This window comes from Talpa occidentalis, unplaced genomic scaffold (assembly GCF_014898055.3).
Source record: "Talpa occidentalis isolate TD23 unplaced genomic scaffold, MPIMG_talOcc4v2.1 talOcc4.10, whole genome shotgun sequence".
NCBI classification, from domain to species: domain Eukaryota; kingdom Metazoa; phylum Chordata; class Mammalia; order Eulipotyphla; family Talpidae; genus Talpa; species Talpa occidentalis.
Genome location: NW_023600993.1, coordinates 54,817,934 through 54,836,153, shown reverse-complemented (window position 1 = coordinate 54,836,153; position 18,220 = coordinate 54,817,934). Strand labels below are relative to the sequence as shown.

The 18,220-nt window shown below is 56.2% G+C and overlaps 1 protein-coding gene and 1 long non-coding RNA gene across 3 annotated transcripts; both read right to left on the bottom strand.

Moving 5' to 3' along the window:
* Positions 1-4: 4 nt before the first annotated feature.
* On the bottom strand, positions 5-10,548 carry AEBP1 (AE binding protein 1). 2 transcript variants are annotated; one of them, XM_037492905.2, is made up of 21 exons: positions 10,260-10,548; positions 8,337-8,681; positions 7,412-7,459; positions 7,220-7,285; positions 6,905-7,039; positions 6,748-6,825; positions 5,931-6,008; positions 5,579-5,653; positions 5,444-5,494; positions 4,649-4,758; positions 4,433-4,572; positions 4,061-4,145; positions 3,820-3,964; positions 3,635-3,720; positions 3,033-3,156; positions 2,569-2,765; positions 2,232-2,411; positions 1,680-2,028; positions 1,459-1,598; positions 1,202-1,301; positions 5-896 (listed from the first exon to the last, which is right to left on the bottom strand). In XM_037492905.2, exons 1-21 carry the CDS (start codon positions 10,510-10,512, stop codon positions 298-300), a joined length of 3,384 nt encoding a protein of 1,127 aa, XP_037348802.1. In that variant the 5' UTR covers positions 10,513-10,548; the 3' UTR covers positions 5-297. The 2 variants fall into 2 exon arrangements, with proteins under 2 accessions (XP_037348802.1, XP_037348812.1); XM_037492915.2 differs by having other exon boundaries at positions 8,337-8,672.
* Positions 10,549-10,682: 134 nt separating this feature from the next.
* Positions 10,683-16,080, bottom strand: LOC119231215 (uncharacterized). The gene is made up of 3 exons (XR_005121892.2): positions 15,934-16,080; positions 13,421-13,471; positions 10,683-12,275 (listed from the first exon to the last, which is right to left on the bottom strand). It is a non-coding gene; the product is annotated as an uncharacterized LOC119231215 (long non-coding RNA).
* Positions 16,081-18,220: the final 2,140 nt, after the last annotated feature.

Here is an 18,220-nt window from a genome sequence, read left to right as displayed (position 1 = left end):
CCCAGGCAGATTAGAACGAGCAGTCTGCAACGCATCTGCCACAAGCTTGGTTTATTGGTGCAGCCTGGGCAGGTGGTTAAGAAGTCTGCCCCCTGGACTTGCTAAACCTGCCATCACCCAGGTCAGCAGCCCATCTTCTGTAAGGGTGGTGGACGGAGCGGGAGCCTGAGTGACTCCTGATTCTGGGTCTTGGTTACATCCTTGCCCCACCCTGGCTGGGCCCATGCCAGAGGCACCTTCGATAGAGCTGCTGGGTTGGCCTAGATGACGCTGACCCGGTCATTGGCTGACCTACTCTCAGAAGTCCCCAAAGTTCACTGTGTAGGTCTCAACAGTGGTGTAGGGGAACTCTGGGCCTGTGACCATCTCCTCCCCCACCTCCTCCCCCGGCTGCCCCTCCTCCTCCTCTGGCCCCAGCTCTGTTGTCCCAAACTCCGTCACCACCTCTGTGTAAGTCTCGGTCTCCAACTCTTCCCAGTTAGTTGTGGTCTCTGGTTCAAAGTGCCAGGGTGTCAGGGTGGTGCTTGAGATAGGGGAGGGTGCAAGGGAGGGCGTGGGGGGCACTGTTGAAGGGGTGACTGGTCCTATGGTGGCATTGAGGTTACGGAGTCTCTCGCGCATTCTCAGTCGGTACTGCAGGCGCCGACGCTGCATGCGCTGCTGTTGGGGGGTCATGGGACGAGATGGGTCAATGCGCAGGATGGGCCGGTTCCCATTCATGGCCAGAATCTCCCGGATGCGCTTCCAGTTGGAGCGAGCCAGAATGAAGTTGCACTGGGTGGCCCCGATGTCGTAGTCCACGTTGCAAGTTTTGGCACTCGTGGTGTAGCCCTCTGCTTGCACCGTCACGCGGTACTCACCCGGGTTCAGGATACGCCAGTAATCGCCGCCGCTCGCTACGAGGGAGGACAGGTCCCAGCACTCTTCTCAGATCCCTTGGCCCTTCTGCATCCCCCCCAGTACATTCAGCTCTCCTCTGAGCTCCCCCAGCTCCCCCTTGGGTCCTCCTCTGAGTCCCCACCACCCCAGTTCTCTGAGATCCCCACTCTTTCCAGGCCCCCCTCCAGCCCTTTCCGAGTCTCCCTCTGCCTGAGGCAGACCCTCTGGGAGGGGTCAAAGGAGCTGCACCTGCCTCATCAAGACCACACGGATTTGCTCCTCCACCTTGGGAAGGCAGGGCAGAGGTGTGCACGCAAGTTACCTGTCTTCACCCCGTGGTTAATGCCACTCACGGAGATGGTGGCATTGGCAATAGGGATGCCCTGCTCATCTGTCACAACCCCCTTGATGCCGCGGTGAACCTGCAGGAAGAGAGAAGGCCTCTGTCTACACGGAGACCCCAGATGGCCCACTGCTTCCATTTCATCCAGCTTCTCTGGGCAAGTGGGCCCCCAGGGCCCTACCCCAGCCCTCAGTGATCTCTCCCCTCCGCCAGCCCCTATGTTTCCAGACTCCTACCTGCTCCATGAAGGTGAGCAGCGCTTCCTTGTTGTTCTCCCACTCTCGGGGTAGCTCACTCTCATGAGGGAACTTGTCACAGCCCAGATACATGGAGAGCTCCAGGCAATTGGTGTGCAGGTAACTGAAGTCATTGATAGCTGAACAGGGCAGATATGGTGTTGCGGTCACCCCATACCTTGTACCAAACACCCCACCACAGCCCCTTCCAACCAACTCACTCCCAGATCGGGGGTTCCATTTGGCCCCGTTGACGATGCCCATGCCACTGGTGTAGTCCTGTGCTTGGCACCCGCCCCGGTAGGGCTCTGTCATGGTGAGGTGCGCAGAAGCATAGGAGATGGCCAGCCAGCGGAAGATGGCGTGATCTGGGGTCTCCTGGGCCTCGGATACCTCCTCCTCATCTCCCTGGGCAGCTGCCAGGGCTGCAGCCAGTAGCTGTTCCTGACTCGGTGTGTGGGCCATGTCATAGGGGTAGGATACTAGCCGCTCCCCACCATTCAGATTTGCTCCCAGCACAAAGGGGTTCTTCTCCATCCAGGCAATGATGGCCCGGACCTCTGTGGACACCTGGAGGTGAGATGCCCACAGCATGAGGTATTGGCCACAGCCTCCAGCACCCTCCATCGACATTCCGGACCCCTGAGTTCTCATGCCCCCTCTGTCCCTCCAAATCCCTGCAGGCTCAGCACCTGGGCCCCCAAGTCTGAAGCTCTGGGACCCCAGATCCTAGGCTCTTCCCCCAGGCTCTACTGGCCAGGCTGCAGCCTCACCGTGGCATCTGGAGAGAGGTAACGTTCAGGGATGGGCAAGTTGTTGTTGGGCACCCGATAGGGGACCAATTTCCTCTCCTCAGCTCCCCACAGCACAGAGTTGAGATCAGGGAAGTCCTCATAGATGTCAAAGCCCTCCTCAGTCCAAAGTCCCAGCGCCCAGTTCCCAAACTCTGAGCCCTGGGGGAACCAATGGGGTTAGCATCAGCATCTCTTATGTGCCCCAGAGCCCCCCCAGCCCTGTCCCCTTGCCCAGCCAAGGTCCACCCCAGGGTCCCAGCCCCGCCTCAACACATCCATGCTGACCCTAACCCAAACTCTTGTCCTGCCCACTTACCATCTGTGCTGCCACCTCATAACCATCAGGGTTCAGTGAGGGCACCAGGTGGATGCGTGTGTCATGCACCAGGCTGCGCACCCGGGGGTTCCCGTCGCGGTACTCACGGCATAGGTATTGCATGAGCAGCAGCAGCAGCTCACGACCCAGTACCTCATTGCCGTGGATCCCAGCTGTGTAGCGGAACTCAGGCTCACCTGCAAGGGCAGGAGCCTCAGCAACCAACCAGCCTCCTGAGGCCTGGGGGATTGGAGGAAGGACCTAAACAGGCCTCGTGCCCCAGAGACTAGGGAGCGACTGAGACTTGTGAGGCCTAGTCAGGCATAGTGGACCCCCAGAGGATCTCCAAGGACAGCCAGGGTTTGGTGATCTGGGAATATCAAGGGTCAGGTCCATCTATAGCAAGACTGGCCTCTAATCCATGTGGGGGAGATATGCCTTCAGGATGATATGGGGACCCTCACCCAGTTCATGATCCCCGGGGTTGTCAGAGATCTCCATGGCATAGATCTTGAGCCCACGTGAGCTCTTCCCCAGGCTGTATGTTCTGGTGATGGTGGGGCACTCTTCATTTACTATCTTCATCAGCTGGGTGTAGGAGAGGACGCCGAGTTACACAGCCCACCCCGTGTCCCTAGTCCACCCCTGTGAACTGGTCTTTATGGGGAAGACCTCTATGGTAGGAGAGGCCCCTGCAGGTGATCCCAGGCCCCAGGAGCAATCTCTAGGCACTAACTCTGAAGGGAAAGGCTGTGGGGGTTCCTTCTTTTTTTTTTTTTTTTTAATTAATAAATTTTATTTTTATATTCCCCATACAATTGCAATCCCCCCATTCTGACCCCAATCCCTCTCCTCCCGCCCCCCACCCCCCAAAAAGTGTCTCTGGTTCATAGTTTTTATTGATTTTGATTTTCACTTTCTTATAGTTATTCCTTCTTAAATGAGAGATGGCCAACCCTTTCACCCAGCTGTGTCTTGGATGTGAGAGGGAGTGCTGACACAAGATACCGTTAGCCCTGAGCCCTGTCCCTGGACAGGAACGTCATATCCGGGACTAGTGCCCCACCTGGCGCATGTCCTTGTAACTGTGGTGCCGGAAGTCCAGGTCATCAGTTGTCACCACCTCGTTTTGTGCATAGTAGCTATGGACAGCTGCAGAGGGGTGGGCAGATAGGGTCCTAAGCTGGCCACCTAACCTCCCCAGTCACCCCAGCCACCCCTTGGAGCCCCTGCCAGCTCCCCTGCACTCACGAGTCACAGGACACCCAAGCACCTCCAGGCGCATGCACAGGCTGCCATTCCAGGTGATCGGGTAGACGCGGATGAAGCGGGCCACCACTGGCTCTGGGAGCTCACTCAGCACGGGCGTGTCCTTATCCACATTCCCATGGAAGGTCTGGGGAAAGGCAGGCCTCAGGACCATCCCCACCCCAGCTGAGAGCCCACCTGTGGCCCAGACAGTGGGCTAAGAATTGAGGGCTTGGGTACCCACCATTTCCTCGTAGCCATTGGTGTACATCACCCATGTCTGGCTGTCGTTGCTGAAGCCCACAAAGAAGGAGGTCACAAAGTCGTCACTGGGGAGTAGAAGATGATCAGGACAAGACTGGTCTCCCTGCCCCAGGTCCCAGGCCTTCAGTCGACTCAGACCCCCTCTTCTGGGTCCAAGACTTGAAGGCTAGCAGGGGTATGGCATGCCCGGCCTGGAGGTCAGGAACAGTTCCCGTGCCCACTGGCCCATCTGCACATGGAGAGCAAGCTGGGAACATGGCCAGGGACCAGGGTTGGGGATCTGGGGAGTCTTAGAGCCATGCCTAGGACCACCTGCCCCCCTACCAAATGCCCATGAACCTGGTGAACGTACTGGATAGTGGAGTCCCGGCCCTGAGTGATGACACCTGTGAACTTGGTGGTCCTTCTGGTGTCCACCTCAATCCACTGGGTACGAGAGTCATCCTCGGCACACCACGCCCCATCGTAGTAGTCATCCTCATTGGCACCAGCCTGTCCGGGCAGCAAGGAGGCTGAGCTGGTGGACAAGCCCTGCCCAGCTGGGAGATGAGCCTGTTATGACACCCACCTGCATGTTGAGACGGCCACGCTGTGCCCCCAGGCCATGGCGCAGCATGGAGGAGGCCCGGATCTGGTTGTCCTCAATGCGGTGTGACTCCATCCCGATGGGGGGACACTCTGGGGACATGGCATCCCAGGCTGGTGGCCCACTGACTCCATCCCTCCTTCCCCCAAACCCAGAACCAAGGAGCCCAAAGCCCACCCCGCACATCAGCAGTTTCCAGTCAGGGCAGCTCTGCCCCTGCGTGGCTTCCCCAACGTGGGCTTCAGCTTTTCCATTTGGAGAATGGACCGATGACGCCAAGCTCCAAGGGACCATAGGGACACTGAACAGCCACCCCAAGACCCAGTGAGCCACAAGTATCATCTACATTAATGCCATCTGCACGGCTGTCTTGTTAGTGCAAGGCAAAGACACACCCAGGAGCCTCCCTTCTGAGCCACAAGAATTCAAAAGCAGGAAAGGGTCCTGGAGGAATCATCAGGAGATTTGGGTTTGGGATCCATGTTGGTGACTCGCTCCAGTACCAACAGCCTGCTGCTACACAGCCCTCACACCCACCCCCAGCACCCACAAGCACACCTCCAGTCCCACACCCACCCCGGAGCCCCTACATACATCCCACAGCCCCCCCACAGCTCCACATACACTGCGCAGCCCCACTCCCAACCCACCTCCTATTCCAGCCACCACCCCATCCCCTAGCCCAGCTCCCACTCACACCCCAGCTGCCACACATACCTCCAGCCCCCACCCCTAAGGCCACCCCAACACGCACGCACACCTGGGCCCCTCACTCACTGATTTTCTCTCTTGGCATCCACTCCTCCAGCTCCTCTCCCTTTCGGGGCCCTAGGAGCAACAAAGGGAGTCAGTCAGTGCTCCAGGAGTCTGGCTGCTCTCCGTGTGGGCCCAGCCCCAAGCCCCAGTGCACACCTTTGTGGTCCTTGCCCTTTCCCGCAGACCATTTGTCTTCCTTCTCTCTGGGACTGCTCTCCTTTCTGGGTTTCTCTGAAGGGCGGAAGATGGGAAGTGCCTGTCAGGTTAGCTCTGGATTTTCAGGAACATGTGGAAATGGGCATCAAGCTGAACTGGGAGGCCTGCGGGGGTAGGAGTCTGAGCCGGGGGCAGGTGGTTTGCAGGTCTGCTGAACTAGAGACAGTTGAGGGTACAGGTCTGATCTGGGAGCATATGAGTTTGGGATCAGGCCAAGATGGAGGCAGGCAGGTGGGGGCTCAGTTTCGCAGTGTGTTGGGGCCAGGGGTGGGAATAGCCTGGTTTCACTCACTCAGCTCCTCCTTCTCTTCATCTGTCTCCAGCTCAGGGTTTGGCTTCTGGGGCGGCGGAGGCCGGAAGTAATAGTCCACTGCAGGGAGGGAGAGCCCTGCTGAGGTGGCCCAAGGCTGCTCCCAGACTCACACTGTGAACTGGAGCTCCAGGAGTCACAGGAGCCAGCGGGTAGGACGGGCGGAAGGGAGAGAGCAAGACAAGGAAGTGGGATGGGGTGGGCCCTGAAAAATTCAAACAGGCCAAGACGGTAGGGTCCTTTGGGAGGAGGGGGAGGCCACCTGGACCCAGGTGGAATGATCAAGACCCCGGGGGAAGTCACCAGTCTAGCCCACCAGGAGAGTCTGGTCTGGGAGAGGTGGGACAAAGCTGGACGGACCGAGAGTGGGATTTGGGCACAGAACAGGCCTTGAGTGACAGCTGGCAACTGTGGCTAGGGGGGAGGTAGTCTTGGGGTTGGGGGGGCAGGGAAAGGGCAAGAACCTGCTCAGGGCTGAAGCTTAGGAAGGGAGAATAGGATATGCAGAGGCGGGGGGGAAGGAAGGTGCCAGCCTTGAAGGGGTGGGAATCCCAGGAAGCAAGCTGGCAGGGAGCCCACAGGCAGGGAGAAAGGGCAACATGCCCTAGGATACCCTTGGGGGAGAACAAAGTCAGGAACCAGGAAGGTAGGGGGTAAGGGCCAGCCTGAAGGGAGGAGATCAGATGAGGGTGGGCATGTGTGGGACACTCGGGGGTAGCTAGGTAACTACCAGCAAGTTGGAGTTACAGAGTGGTCGGGGCGGGCCCGGGATGTGGTGGGAAGGGCCCTGAGCACTCACTGTTGTCATAGTCTGGGATCACATAGCCATCTTCATAACTGGGGGGCAGCGGGGCGGGCATCGGCTTCATAGGTGGCTCTGTGGGGGTGGGAGGCAGGTGTGGGCTCAGAGCTCCTGTGCCTGGCACCCCTCCTCTCCCTGTCTGCCCCCATCCTACCAATCCTCTCCTCTGGTGTCTCGACCTCCAGCCTCGGGGACTCAGCTTTCTCCTCAGGACGCTCAGGCCAGATCCTCTCAGGCCTCCTCCTCCTGGGGGGCGGCCTGGGCTGCTTCTGGCGGCGGATGTACTCAACTGAGAGGGAGGAGGGTCTGAGCTGAGCTGGGCCAAGTCGCCTCCTGTGAGGGTGAGGGGGATTTTGGGGGAAGGGGAGGGGAGGCTGGGGGGGTGCCTCTGGGTGGCCCATCAGGGATCCAGATCCAGATGGGGCAGGTGGGACCAGGCAGTGCCCCAGCATGGTGGGGTCCTACTCACAGTCCTCATAGTCTTCCCTCTCTATGTGGTCATTGTAGTCCAGTGTGGGCAGTTCGGTCTCTGGCTCTGGAGGGAAATAATCATGGCCACCTTATTGAAGATACTAACTGATACCCCCACCCAGGCAACCCTGGAAACCCAGAAAGCCAGGCTGGTTGGTCCCCTGAGGCCAGGTGGATGATGCTCACTCACCAGGCTGGTGCTCCACATCAGTCTCTCCTCCTGGACCCTGCCAGGGATCTGCAACACAAACCCCAGACAAGAGTCTGCCCTATCCACATGAGAGACTAAGTCTTTCACATCAGAGAGAGTCTCTGACATCTCACGTCAGCTACACATAAAGCCTCTACAAGATCTGGGCCCTGTGATACCTCAAAACCACAGCTCACTCCCAGGGTCCTGGGCTGCTCTAGCTCCCAGCACCTGGCTGGTCTCCCTGGGTCCAGAGAGCAGGACAGCCTTCTAGCGAGCCCAGGCCTTGCTGTCTGGGAGGCCCTGATACAACTTTGTCCCAGCTGAAGGGCACCCTACAGGCTCTAAGTTAAGCAACACATAGGTTCTGGGTGGGGCCCAGGGATAGATCCCAGAAGTGGAGCAAGACCGACTGATGGGGCCTTCCCCGGTGGTGCAGCGGTTGAGCGCTGGGTTGCGAAGCTGCCCGCAGCCTCTGCAGGGCCGGTTTGATCCCCGGCTGCTCCCCGGCCACCGGAGGAGGGTCCCACACAGCGCGCAGACCTCTCCTGCCGCCCGCTGCTCCCCTCAGCAGTGTACTTCGGTCCTTCTGCCTGCTCTGCTCCCCGCTCTGGCTCTGGTGAATTCTCTCACCCTCCCACGCTTCTGACTGTACCCAGTGCTTGTATAAATAAATAAATAAATAAATCTTACCAAAAAAAAATTCTTAAAAAAAATAAAAATAAAAGACCCACTGATGAAGCCCACCCATGCCCAGAGGAGGCTGTGGCACTGAGGTAGCCCCAACTGAGTCACCAAATTCATGACAATAGTGAGGTCCTGGGGGCACTGAGGGTCTGCAGGAAGCAGGGACCTGCCCTCACCGCTTCCTTCCCATAGCCCAGCAGGCTAGAGCCCCACAACTCCAGAAGAGTAAGGCACATACCTCCCTCCTGGGGCAGCTCCTCAAGACGGGGGCTAGGGAGTGGCCTCAGTGGATTTTCTGGGGGGGTCTGAGTGGGGGGCCTCTTAGCCAGGGGCCTTTTGGTGGCCTTGGGTGGCTTCTCCTTGGGTGGCTTCTCCTTGGGCTTCTTGGTGGCCTTGGGTGGCTTCTCCTTGGGCTTCTTGGTGGCCTTGGGTGGCTTCTCCTTGGGCTTCTTGGTGGCCTTGGGTGCCTTCTCCTTGGGCTTCTTGGGTGGCTTGGGGGCCCCCTCCAGGGACTGCTTGGTGGACTTGGGGCCTTTGTCTTTCTTCCCTTTCTTTCCTTTGTCTTTAGCCTTTTCTGGAGGTGCTAACCAAGATGCAGATTTAGGTCAAGCTCGTGGAGAGCCCACTTCATGCCCCATGTGCCCCCACCCCAAACCCCACCCCCAAGAGGCTGACAATGTGGGCTCTTGTTAGTCTCACATTTCCCACATAAGGAAACTGAGACGTTAAGTCATTTGCCTTGTAGCAGGGAAAGGATTTCTGTCTGCAATCTATGCTGTCACCACCACGTCTTGGCCTGAGTGGCTCAGGTCCCAGGGACTAAGCCTTTACCCTCCCATCTGCCAAAACCTCAATGAAGACCCCCCTGAGACCAATCCTTCACTGCATGCCCTCTCTGCAGTCATGGACAGCAATTGTCTGCCGGGCATGGAAAGAGCAGACAAGTGGCAAAGCCCTCCAGCCCGGGAGAGCACCCAATCCAAGGGGGAGGCCGTCTCATCCCTGTCAACTACCATACAAAGTAAAGGGCATGGGCCCTGGAGTCTCCCTGAAGCTACCTGCAGTGGCAAGAGAAACTTCAAGAAATGGTTCACTATCAAGAAGAAAAGGGTCCAGGGTGGGATCAATAAGGGACCCTGGGGTCTCACAGTGGGCAGAGGGGCAGGCAGGAGCTACATCTGCTTGCCCATCTCAGAGTCTGAGGGAGAAAGCAGGCCAGGGGCTGGCTTACAGTGGGAATCCTCCAGGACTCTGAGCAAATGCTGTTGAGAATTTAATGGGCGGTAGAGTCCACAAAGTTGAAACCAAGAGAATTTACAAAATGCAGACAGCCAGGAGAAACAGGGCTGCCACAGCAGCATCCACGAGCCCAAGAAAGCCAGGGGATGGGCAGAGGACGGTAGAGGTAGAGGGAGGTGGTGGTGGGTCCTGCTGGCCTCAGGAATGATGGTTGGTGCTTTGGAGTCCCTGGGAGACAGAGATCAACAAGACCCTTGCCACCCTCCAGAAGGATAAACAGCTAAGATTTATGGGCAACTGATTATGTAAGAGGCCCTGAGCTGAATGCCTTGGTGACGCATCACCTCATTTAACGCTCATGATAACCAGAGACTGCCCACTATCCATTGCTACCTGGAAACCTTTCAGGGAGGGGTCCTCTGCACCCCCCTCAGCTGCCTCTTGCTCCTAGAGTAGATGACCAGGCAGGAGGGTGCTGGGGAACCCTTCCAGAGAAGGCCTGAGGTTGGGACTCTGGCAGCAGTGTGCACATAGTTAGTGTGTGCCACACACTGGTTGAGTGGCCCCAGTAGGTCACAAGGCTGTGGCACAGACCTGGAGAGGAAGAAGCAACCCACCCTGTTGGCTCAAGCCTCGTTCTTCTGTGGGTCTGGGGGCCGGGCCGGGGGCCAGGGCCAACCCAAGCCAAGGGCAGCGGATTTGCTGGATGTGCCTCCAGACCCAAAGGCTACCGGTGGCATGGACCTCTGTTTGGTAGTTTCTGGCCAAACATCTGGGCTCGAATGCCTTACAGAGTCACTCCTCACTGGGAAGACTGGACAGTGGCCAAACCTTGCTGAGGCCTCCATTCTCACCTAAGGTGCAAGGCACCCGTGAGTGAGCCCCCCATCATGCTTGGGGCACCCCTGCTCAGGGCTCTTACCCTCTCTGGCCATCCCCAGACGTGGCCCTGGCTTGCCCCCAGTCTGGGCTTTGCGATTGCCCAGTGTGGGCTCTGGGGCTGGCGGAGCCTCCACGTCGTCCTCCCGGGCCTCCGGCTCCAGCTCTGACAGGAAACCCTCGAGGAACTCCTCGATCTCGTCGTCTGTCAGCACAGTCTGTGGGTGCCCCTCGGGGAACAGAGCCAGCAGAGCCAGCAGACAGCCGAGCACCGGGGCCCCGCGCACGGTCCCCATGGCCGGAGCTCGCGCGGGGGCGACTCCGGGGGCTCCGGGGGAGGGGCGGGAGGAGCGGGAGAGGAAGGGGGAGGGAGGGGCGAGGCGGGGAGGGGCTCCGGTGAGGCCGGGGTTCCGGGGGTCGGTGAGGGGCTCGGGAGAGGGGCAGGCTGGCGGGTCCCGGGTGGAGCGCGGGGAGCTCGGGGCCGGGCTGTGACTCCGAAGTCGATGGGGTCTCAGAGGAGTTCGCGGGGGGGATTCCCAGGCGCCGGCGGCAGTTCGAGCTCCAGACCTGAGTGGCGCGCTCCAGAGCGGACCGCCCTCTCCGAAACGCCAGCGGCTGCAGCAGCAGGGGCGCGGGGGTTTCCGGAGCCGGCTCCCCCCAACCCCACCCCCGGGGGAGGAGGAGTTGGAGCTGGGTGTGGACTACGGGGCTGGTGGCGGGGTAGGAGGGGGAGTAACCCTTCACGTTGCCGTGCGCTTGGCACTTCCCAAAGCGGGAACTGCGGGCGGCGTCCTGGGGAGAAGCCTGAGCCTAGGAAGTAGATTCTGCGGGTTGGGGTGCAGGGGATGGGCGCCTAGGGCCTGAGGGGAAGCAGTGTGGGAGGGAGTAGGAGGTCCTGAGGATGGGAGTCCCTGGAAGCGAAACTGCCACCAACCCCTCTGGAGGTGCCCAGGACCCCTGATAGGAGAGCCAAATCACCGGCAACTTTGAACCTCAGGGACCCTCCCCATCTTGGGGACAGCAGAAGGCCCCTGAGGGCACCTGGCCAACCCACTCTCCCTTCCCTGGAGCCTTGGCCAAGCAAATGTGTGAACTGTCACCAGCTTTCGTTCAGATGTCCAAGAAACCTCCCAAGTCCCAGTACACAAGACCACGTTTGGCCAGCGCACAGCTGGAGTGCTTTCACATTGCATTAAATTGTGTGTATAACTCATAGGAATGTGCCAAAAGGGGACTCAGTGATTTTCATATAAGTTCAAGGTGTGTCTTGCCTATCCCTGCACCCCCACTAACATAAGGGGGATGCCAAACCAGGACTCAAGCAAAGGGTGGGAGGCAGCAGCCCAGGTAAGATCAAGGGAAGATTTTTAGGGCAGCTCCTGCGAACCCTCGCCTGGGATGACTGACAGGCAGAATTTGGGCCTTGAGTTTAAAGGAAATAGGGAAAGGAGGTAGGGTGCGTGGCCGGGCCTTTAGCAGACAGGGAGCACTGTGTGGGCTGCTGGGTCTGGGAGCAGCACGGCTTTGCTTCCTCTCCTCTGTCCTTGCAGAGTACCCCCCTTAGCTTCTCACTGCTTACGTGTCTGCCTACATACTTAAAAAGGCATTGGGGCTGTGTCAAGAGCTGGTCCCAAATTCCAGCTCTGCCCCTCCTGGCCATCCAATGGGGCCTGCCTGTTCTGTGCCTAGTGTGATTTCAGCACTCGCTACCCACCAGCTCCCAGCTCTTTTCACTGCCTCAGAGCCAAGTCCACCCACATAAGCTCTTAATCCCACCCCAGTCAGACCTCCTGGTCCCGTGAGCCTTCCTCTCCCTGTTATTTGTCTAAGCTGGTCCTGGTGGCATTAGGGATAGAGCCAGCTTTTTCCCATAAATGTCCTCTTCAAGCTTCTGAATCATCATTCTTGAAACCTTGTCTTTGCTCTGTTGCCCCCAGTTGAGAGTGCTGTTAAGTAGGAAGGCCCAAGGCTGAGCGGAGGCTGTGGAGTGTCACTTCCCTTGGAAAGGCTTCCAAAATCAGCTGGTTCACACATGGATCAGATTTGGACCCAGCATCCTCTGCCAGGGAAAATAAAAGTCATTAAAAAAAATTAAAAAGAATAGAAAGAACCTTTCTTCACGTAGTCACCAGTGGGAACATAAGTAAAGGCCTCATGGGGAGCTGAGTCCCAGGGAGGACCAGGGGGTCAGGATCTCTAGTTTTCAGGTGTGGGCAAGTATTGTCCATGCCAGCCATTATTTGCTCGTTGGTGGATGGGGCCGGACCCCACTTAGCTTTCTCTAAGACCCATATCCAGAAATGCCTTAGGCCTGGATCCTGGGCTCTGCTTGAGTGAGAGAAGCAGCCAGGGCCTGCCAGGAGCACAGCATCTAAATTGAACCCACCCAAACAGCATCCCAGCCCAGGATGGGCATCAAAGGGTGGGAGACTTGCAGCCTCTTGTGTCTGTCACTTCCTTTCCAGGGTCTAGTGCCCCCTGCCACCAGGCAGGGTATTTGTATCCATGTCCAAGTGCTCTCATGAGCTAGTCCAGGGAGTCTGCTCGACACACTGGGGCTCCCTACCACAACCCCACCTCCAGCTTCCTAGGGGTAAGCAAGGTCTTTCCTTTCCTCCCAATAAGGATCTGCCAAGAGGCTTCAGCAGGACTGGGCTTGCTGGGCAGAAGGAAGATGGGAGGGCCTACCCCACAGAGTGGGAACTAGATTTCTTGGGGGAGCCCAAAGGCTGAGTGGAGCTGTCCTGCAGCAGTGTGACAGCAAGGCCTGTGGGGCAGAGGGAGGGGTGTGCCTGTGTCTCACCCCGGTTCCAATGGGGTTCTGTCCTGAGTAGCTCTTGGGCAATAAGCACACCTCTGAGATCCATCTAGAGAGAACTTTCTAGGAAGGTGGATGGTCTGCCATGGTGGGAGGTCACCAGGAAAGAGAGATGAAAGGGTTGCCCTCACCTGGAGTCAGGAAAAGGAGCACCAGAAAATTTAGCAAGGAAGCCAGCCTATGAAGAACGGGCAGTGTAAAGGCCCCAAAGGTGCAGTGGAAGGCAGGGGCACGTGTAGGCAAAGCTGTCACCTGGGGCACTTAGCACTTTCCCCTTTCAGTTACACCTGTGTCCCTGCCCCCAGCAGGGGGCAGTGGGGGGCCAAAGGTCCTACATAGGGAGGTGGTGAGGAGATTGAGCAGGAATGGGAAGGTGAGGAACTTACCCTTGTCCCATTATGGTGGGGTCAGTCCCACAGGGATGAGGAGGGAAGATGCTGTATAGAGAATGAGAAATCAAAACTTTGATTTAGATAAGGCTTGACTTGTTCATGCCTTCAGATGCCATAGTTTCATTCCCCACGTTAAGAAAGAAACCCCAGGGCCTCCCCGGTGGCGCAGTGGTTGAGCGCTGGGTTGCAAAGCTGCCGGCGACCTCTGCGGCGCCGGTTCGATCCCCGGCTGCTCCTCGGCCACCGGAGGAGGGTCCCACATGGCGCGCAGACCTCTCCTGCCGCCCGCTGCTCCCCTCAGCAGTGTACTTCGGTCTTTCTGCCTGCTCTGCTCCCCGCTCTGGCTCTGGTGAATTCTCTCACCCTCCCGCGCTTCTGACTGTACCCAGTGCATGTATAAACAAAACGAACGAACAAACAAACAAATAAATAAATAAAAACATGAAAAAAAAAAAAAAGAAAGAAAGAAACCCCAGGGTGAGCCTGGGACAGGAGGGAGAGGAGTTTCCTACTTTCTTCCACCCATCCCATAAGCCAGTCATAAAGTTGTGACCCTTAATAACTGGGGTCTCTCAGGCTATAAGTGAAGGGGGCTAGATGATCATGGAGGGCTGTCCGCCCCTGGTAGCAAGGTCTGTCATTCAGACAGCCTTCTTGATCAAGCAGGGATAGCATCTGTGTTGCAACATGTCTCAAGGTAACACTGGCCTGGACCTTGGGAGGCTTAAGGGTCAGTCCCTGCCATGAGCTCACTGGTGACCTTGGGCTCTCCCACTTCCCCCTCCCCACTGGACCTCAGGGTTCCCACCATTCAAATGCGGTGATCATACCTCCCCATAAACTGGAGAGACAGAGCTGGAGATGGATTTAAGCACTCCCTCTTCACAGCGCCAAAGGCTTAAGGAGGAGGCCAGAGTTCCATGTCCTGGAGACTTTGCTGGCCTGTCTAGGGAAGAGCCACACATCTGGGCTTCTCAGAGAACGTGTCTATTCTAAAGGTTTTAGTAGGAATCCCTGCATCCAGGGGCACCACATCTCAGCTTCCTGGGTGCCTGAAAAGAAGTCCCCATGTATCTTGCCAGCTCTGGCAACCTTCTCAGCAGGAGACTGCCTTACTCCAGAAAGTCTGTGATCTCACCACCTTCCACCTTCCAGTCCCTCTCCTACCCCTACGCCCTCCACAGCACCAGGCCCCTCACCTCTGTGTCCCCGGGCAATCTATCCCTCTGTGGGTGCGTGTCTCTGACTGTGCCTAATTGGCTCACTGGTTGTTCTTTATGAGTGAAGTTTTTAACAAGATGCTGCCCTGAGCAAGGCCTAGACTTCATGGATGTATATTCCTCTAAAGGCATTCATCTGGTGAATGGTGGGGGTGAGGTGGGGGTGGGGAAGCAAGTCAGTGACTGCCCGCCCCCCCCAACCAGAGAACCCACAGAGGCCTGGAGGAGGGTACTGACCCCCTGTGAAGTGGGGTCCTGCCCTGTGAGAAAGGGAAAAGGTGTCCTGCCAACAGGAGACTGTCCCTAGGCTCTGACCCTTCCTGCCTGTCACCTGTATTTAAGGTTGCACGTGTGATTGATGCTTACTGAGGGCGTGCATTACCCTGCCTGTCTCTAAGTGAGGAAGCTGAGACTGAGAAGTGATGAGCAGGGGTCACAGCATGTCAGTGAGGGGGAAGGTCCAGGCCAGACTTTCTGAACTTGGACTCGATGCTCTTTTCCATCTGGGTTCTTCAGTCTCCACAGGACCAAGGGGTGAAAGGGGTACCAGTTCCTCCCCCTGAGGCCTGAGCATCACTAGGAGCCACCCTGGTGCCTCCCCTGCTAACAGGGCCAGTGAGCCCGAATTCTACTTAGGGTGACTTGAGGACTCCAGGACCAGGGAAAGCAGGAGCAACAGAGCCTGGGAGGCCAGGAGAAGGCTCTTCAGGGCACCCAGGATGTCAGAGGCAATAGCTCAGATGTGGGGAGAGGTGGGTCAGAGATACTGACAGAGGCCTGAGCAGGTCTTTTTAAGGGGCCTTCCTCCACAGCCCAGCTGTCTGGGATGACTGGGGGGGTGATGTTGGGGGGGTGGGGAAAATCTAACTGAAGTCCCTGGAAGCTGTGGCCGGCAGGCCCCTGGATCAGGCACCAGCTTCTCCTGATCTCCTGGACTCCCAGGTCTGCCTGTAAGAACCAAAGGAAAAAGACCCAGGCCCTCCTCTTTCCTGTGTTCCTCCCTCTTGGGAGAGGCCTCCAGAAAGGCATCCTTGCCTGCAGTTTGGAGGTTACCAATGGGGTGAGACTGCTGGAGCCTGTAAAGAGTGTGGTTCCCAGAGTCATGGGATCTGAGATCACCCCAGACAGTGTCTAGCCATCCACACAACTGGCGAAACAATTTTCTTGGTTTCTAAAAACTTGAAAATCGTTTGTGATTTTCCATACCCCTCTGGCCCCCCACCCCCACCCAACTCCCCAGGCCTGGATTGCTGAGCGAGCAGAGTTTGCCAAATTCTTTCCACTTACCACAGGGCCCAGCCCTTGGGAATACTAGGGGGTCACCGCAGCCAAGGGGGTGCTGCGGGGGTGGAGGCAGACTTCCAGCACTGTGAGTAATTCTGCAGCCCCAGATCTGGGAAAGGGCGCGTGGCAACGTGGTGTGACAATCAGCCCATTGTGAGGTCTGAGGGGAAAGGAGCATCCAAAACGTTGTATGGTGGAAAAAAGAATGTTCAACACTACCTCATACCTTCATCTAAATGAATTCCCAATAGGTTGAAGATGTAGGTTTTAAAAGAGAACTCAAAGTATTAAAAGAAAACAGGAATCTGTTTATTTTCTTCATAGGTAAGCCTTTCTAAACAAACTGTAGAAAGGATAGAGCTTTAGTTCAATAAAAGTTTCAGCCTTCTGTTCAAAATATATTGAAAATGAAAAACAAAATATACTGAATATGGAATTAAAAGGTGAACAAAACCCTGGAAAAGGATCTACAAGCCCTCTGTGAGAAGGTGGGCATCAGAAGAGATAGCCCTGGCCTATGGCTTCTCTGGAGCCTGGTCTCTCTCCTCCGTATTGTCACCACTAATGTTCAGATCCCTGTTTAAATGAAGTTGGGAGAGTACATAGCACTTACAGGTCAGAAAACTGAAGAACCCATAACACCTCACATTCTCCCAGTGTATCCTTGTCCAGCAGCACTGAGGACTGTGCCTCAGAGGGCATAAAGGGGCGGGGTGAGAGAGAGCCATCAGAAGTTGACTGTCTCAACTCACTGATCTGCCCGACTCTTCTGTTGTTTGCTTCCAAGGAACCTTGTAACCAAGCAATCAGGCTTTACTAGCTGGTTGCTTTTTTGAGGTGACAGCGCAAAGGGGTGTAATGATAATGATACTATGACTACTCGTGTGATGGTACAAGGACTCGTTGAGATAAACTTGAAAACCTGTGTCTGAAAAATAATATGTCGTAGACATAGGGGAGCTATTACAGAAAGTTCTTTACATCTGAAGGCCTCAGAGGCAATGGTTTGACTTTGTTTCCACTTTTTACAGTGAACAATGTGGTATAATCAGGCAATTAACAAAAGAAGAAATGTGAGTGGTCAAGAAACAGACAAAAATGTTGACCTCACTAAAAAGCATGAAAATATACTAGTGCTACTTTTCCTATACCAAATTCTCAAAGATTAAAAACCTCCTGGTGTTGGCAGTGTAGGGAAGTCACTAAGTGCTGTCACTGGGGACCATTTGACTACCGAGAGCAGAAACCCACCAGCAGCCTCATGGCTCTGGGTTTTCTGAATGCACCAGGGCCCCCAGCTGAGCCACATCAGCCTGGACCATGCCATGGTAGTCAGGTCCGATGGCCAGCAGGCCCCTGGATCAAGCATGTCTGGTACAGCCTTGTTTGGGTGCAACCATGTCTGGGTTTTACGAAAAAGAGAAAAAGACCCATGGTAGGTTTGGAGACATGAGGTCAGGGAACCTGGCCAGCGCCATTCAGATACAGCAGAGCTTAGGTAAGAGGGTGCAGGGCAGAATGGATACTATCAGGGTTTATGTTTTGAATCCTGAGCCGGTTTTGAAAATGAGCCAAGTCTGGTCTCCCCCTGACAATTAGGCGCAAGCTTGCACCAGGACCCTTAAGTCTTGGAAACATCCAGTTTGAAAAATGGACCCATCATATTTGAAAGGCAGTTGCCCTGAAGGAGGATTTAAGCAGAGACTTAGGAGCGGATTGACTTGTTTTGGGAAGGTTTGACTCGGCTTGGAAAAAGATTCAGGAGAATTGACTTTCGGTTTCAGGAATGATGCTGAAGGGGGATAGCCTCAGTGGTGCAACTGCCCGGCTGCCACAGGTTGGCTGGATCCTGGTCCACCGCTTACCAGTATACCACCAGTTCCAGGCTCATTGGAGGGTCAACACTGTCTTGCATAAGCAGCTTTTGGTTTGGACTACTGGACACAGTGGATACTACCCGGGGGTAGGACAGCTGGCCATCTGTGGCCTTAGGAAGTCTTTTCTTATCTCACTCTCCCTTTGTAAATAAACCCTGTTGTACCCTGAGATTGAGCCATGTCTTACAATTGTGTATGCACTGGTGAAGAACCCACAAACTGTGTCCAGATCCCCTAATTTTGCACATTTTCAGGATGGCTAATTTTCTGTGTCTCCTGATTGGACTAAGCTAATAGCATGCCTGTGAGGGTGTTTCCAGAAGAGAGTCACTGATCTGAATCAGTGGACTAAGAAAAGCAGGTGATTACATATACATGGGACCAGAAAGGGCAAATCTGCTCTGTTTGAGCTG

Bases quoted from the DNA above. Each gene is read 5' to 3' on its own strand.
- AEBP1 (XM_037492905.2), bottom strand. From the start codon at position 10,512: ATGGGGACCGTGCGCGGGGCCCCGGTGCTCGGCTGTCTGCTGGCTCTG. The intron at 7,460-8,336 runs GTATGTGCCTTA...TTTGTGTTGCAG, and splicing joins GGAGCTGCCCCAGGAGGGAG to ATCCCTGGCAGGGTCCAGGA. The intron at 3,157-3,634 runs GTGGGGCACTAG...TCCTACACCCAG, and splicing joins GTTACAAGGACATGCGCCAG to CTGATGAAGATAGTAAATGA.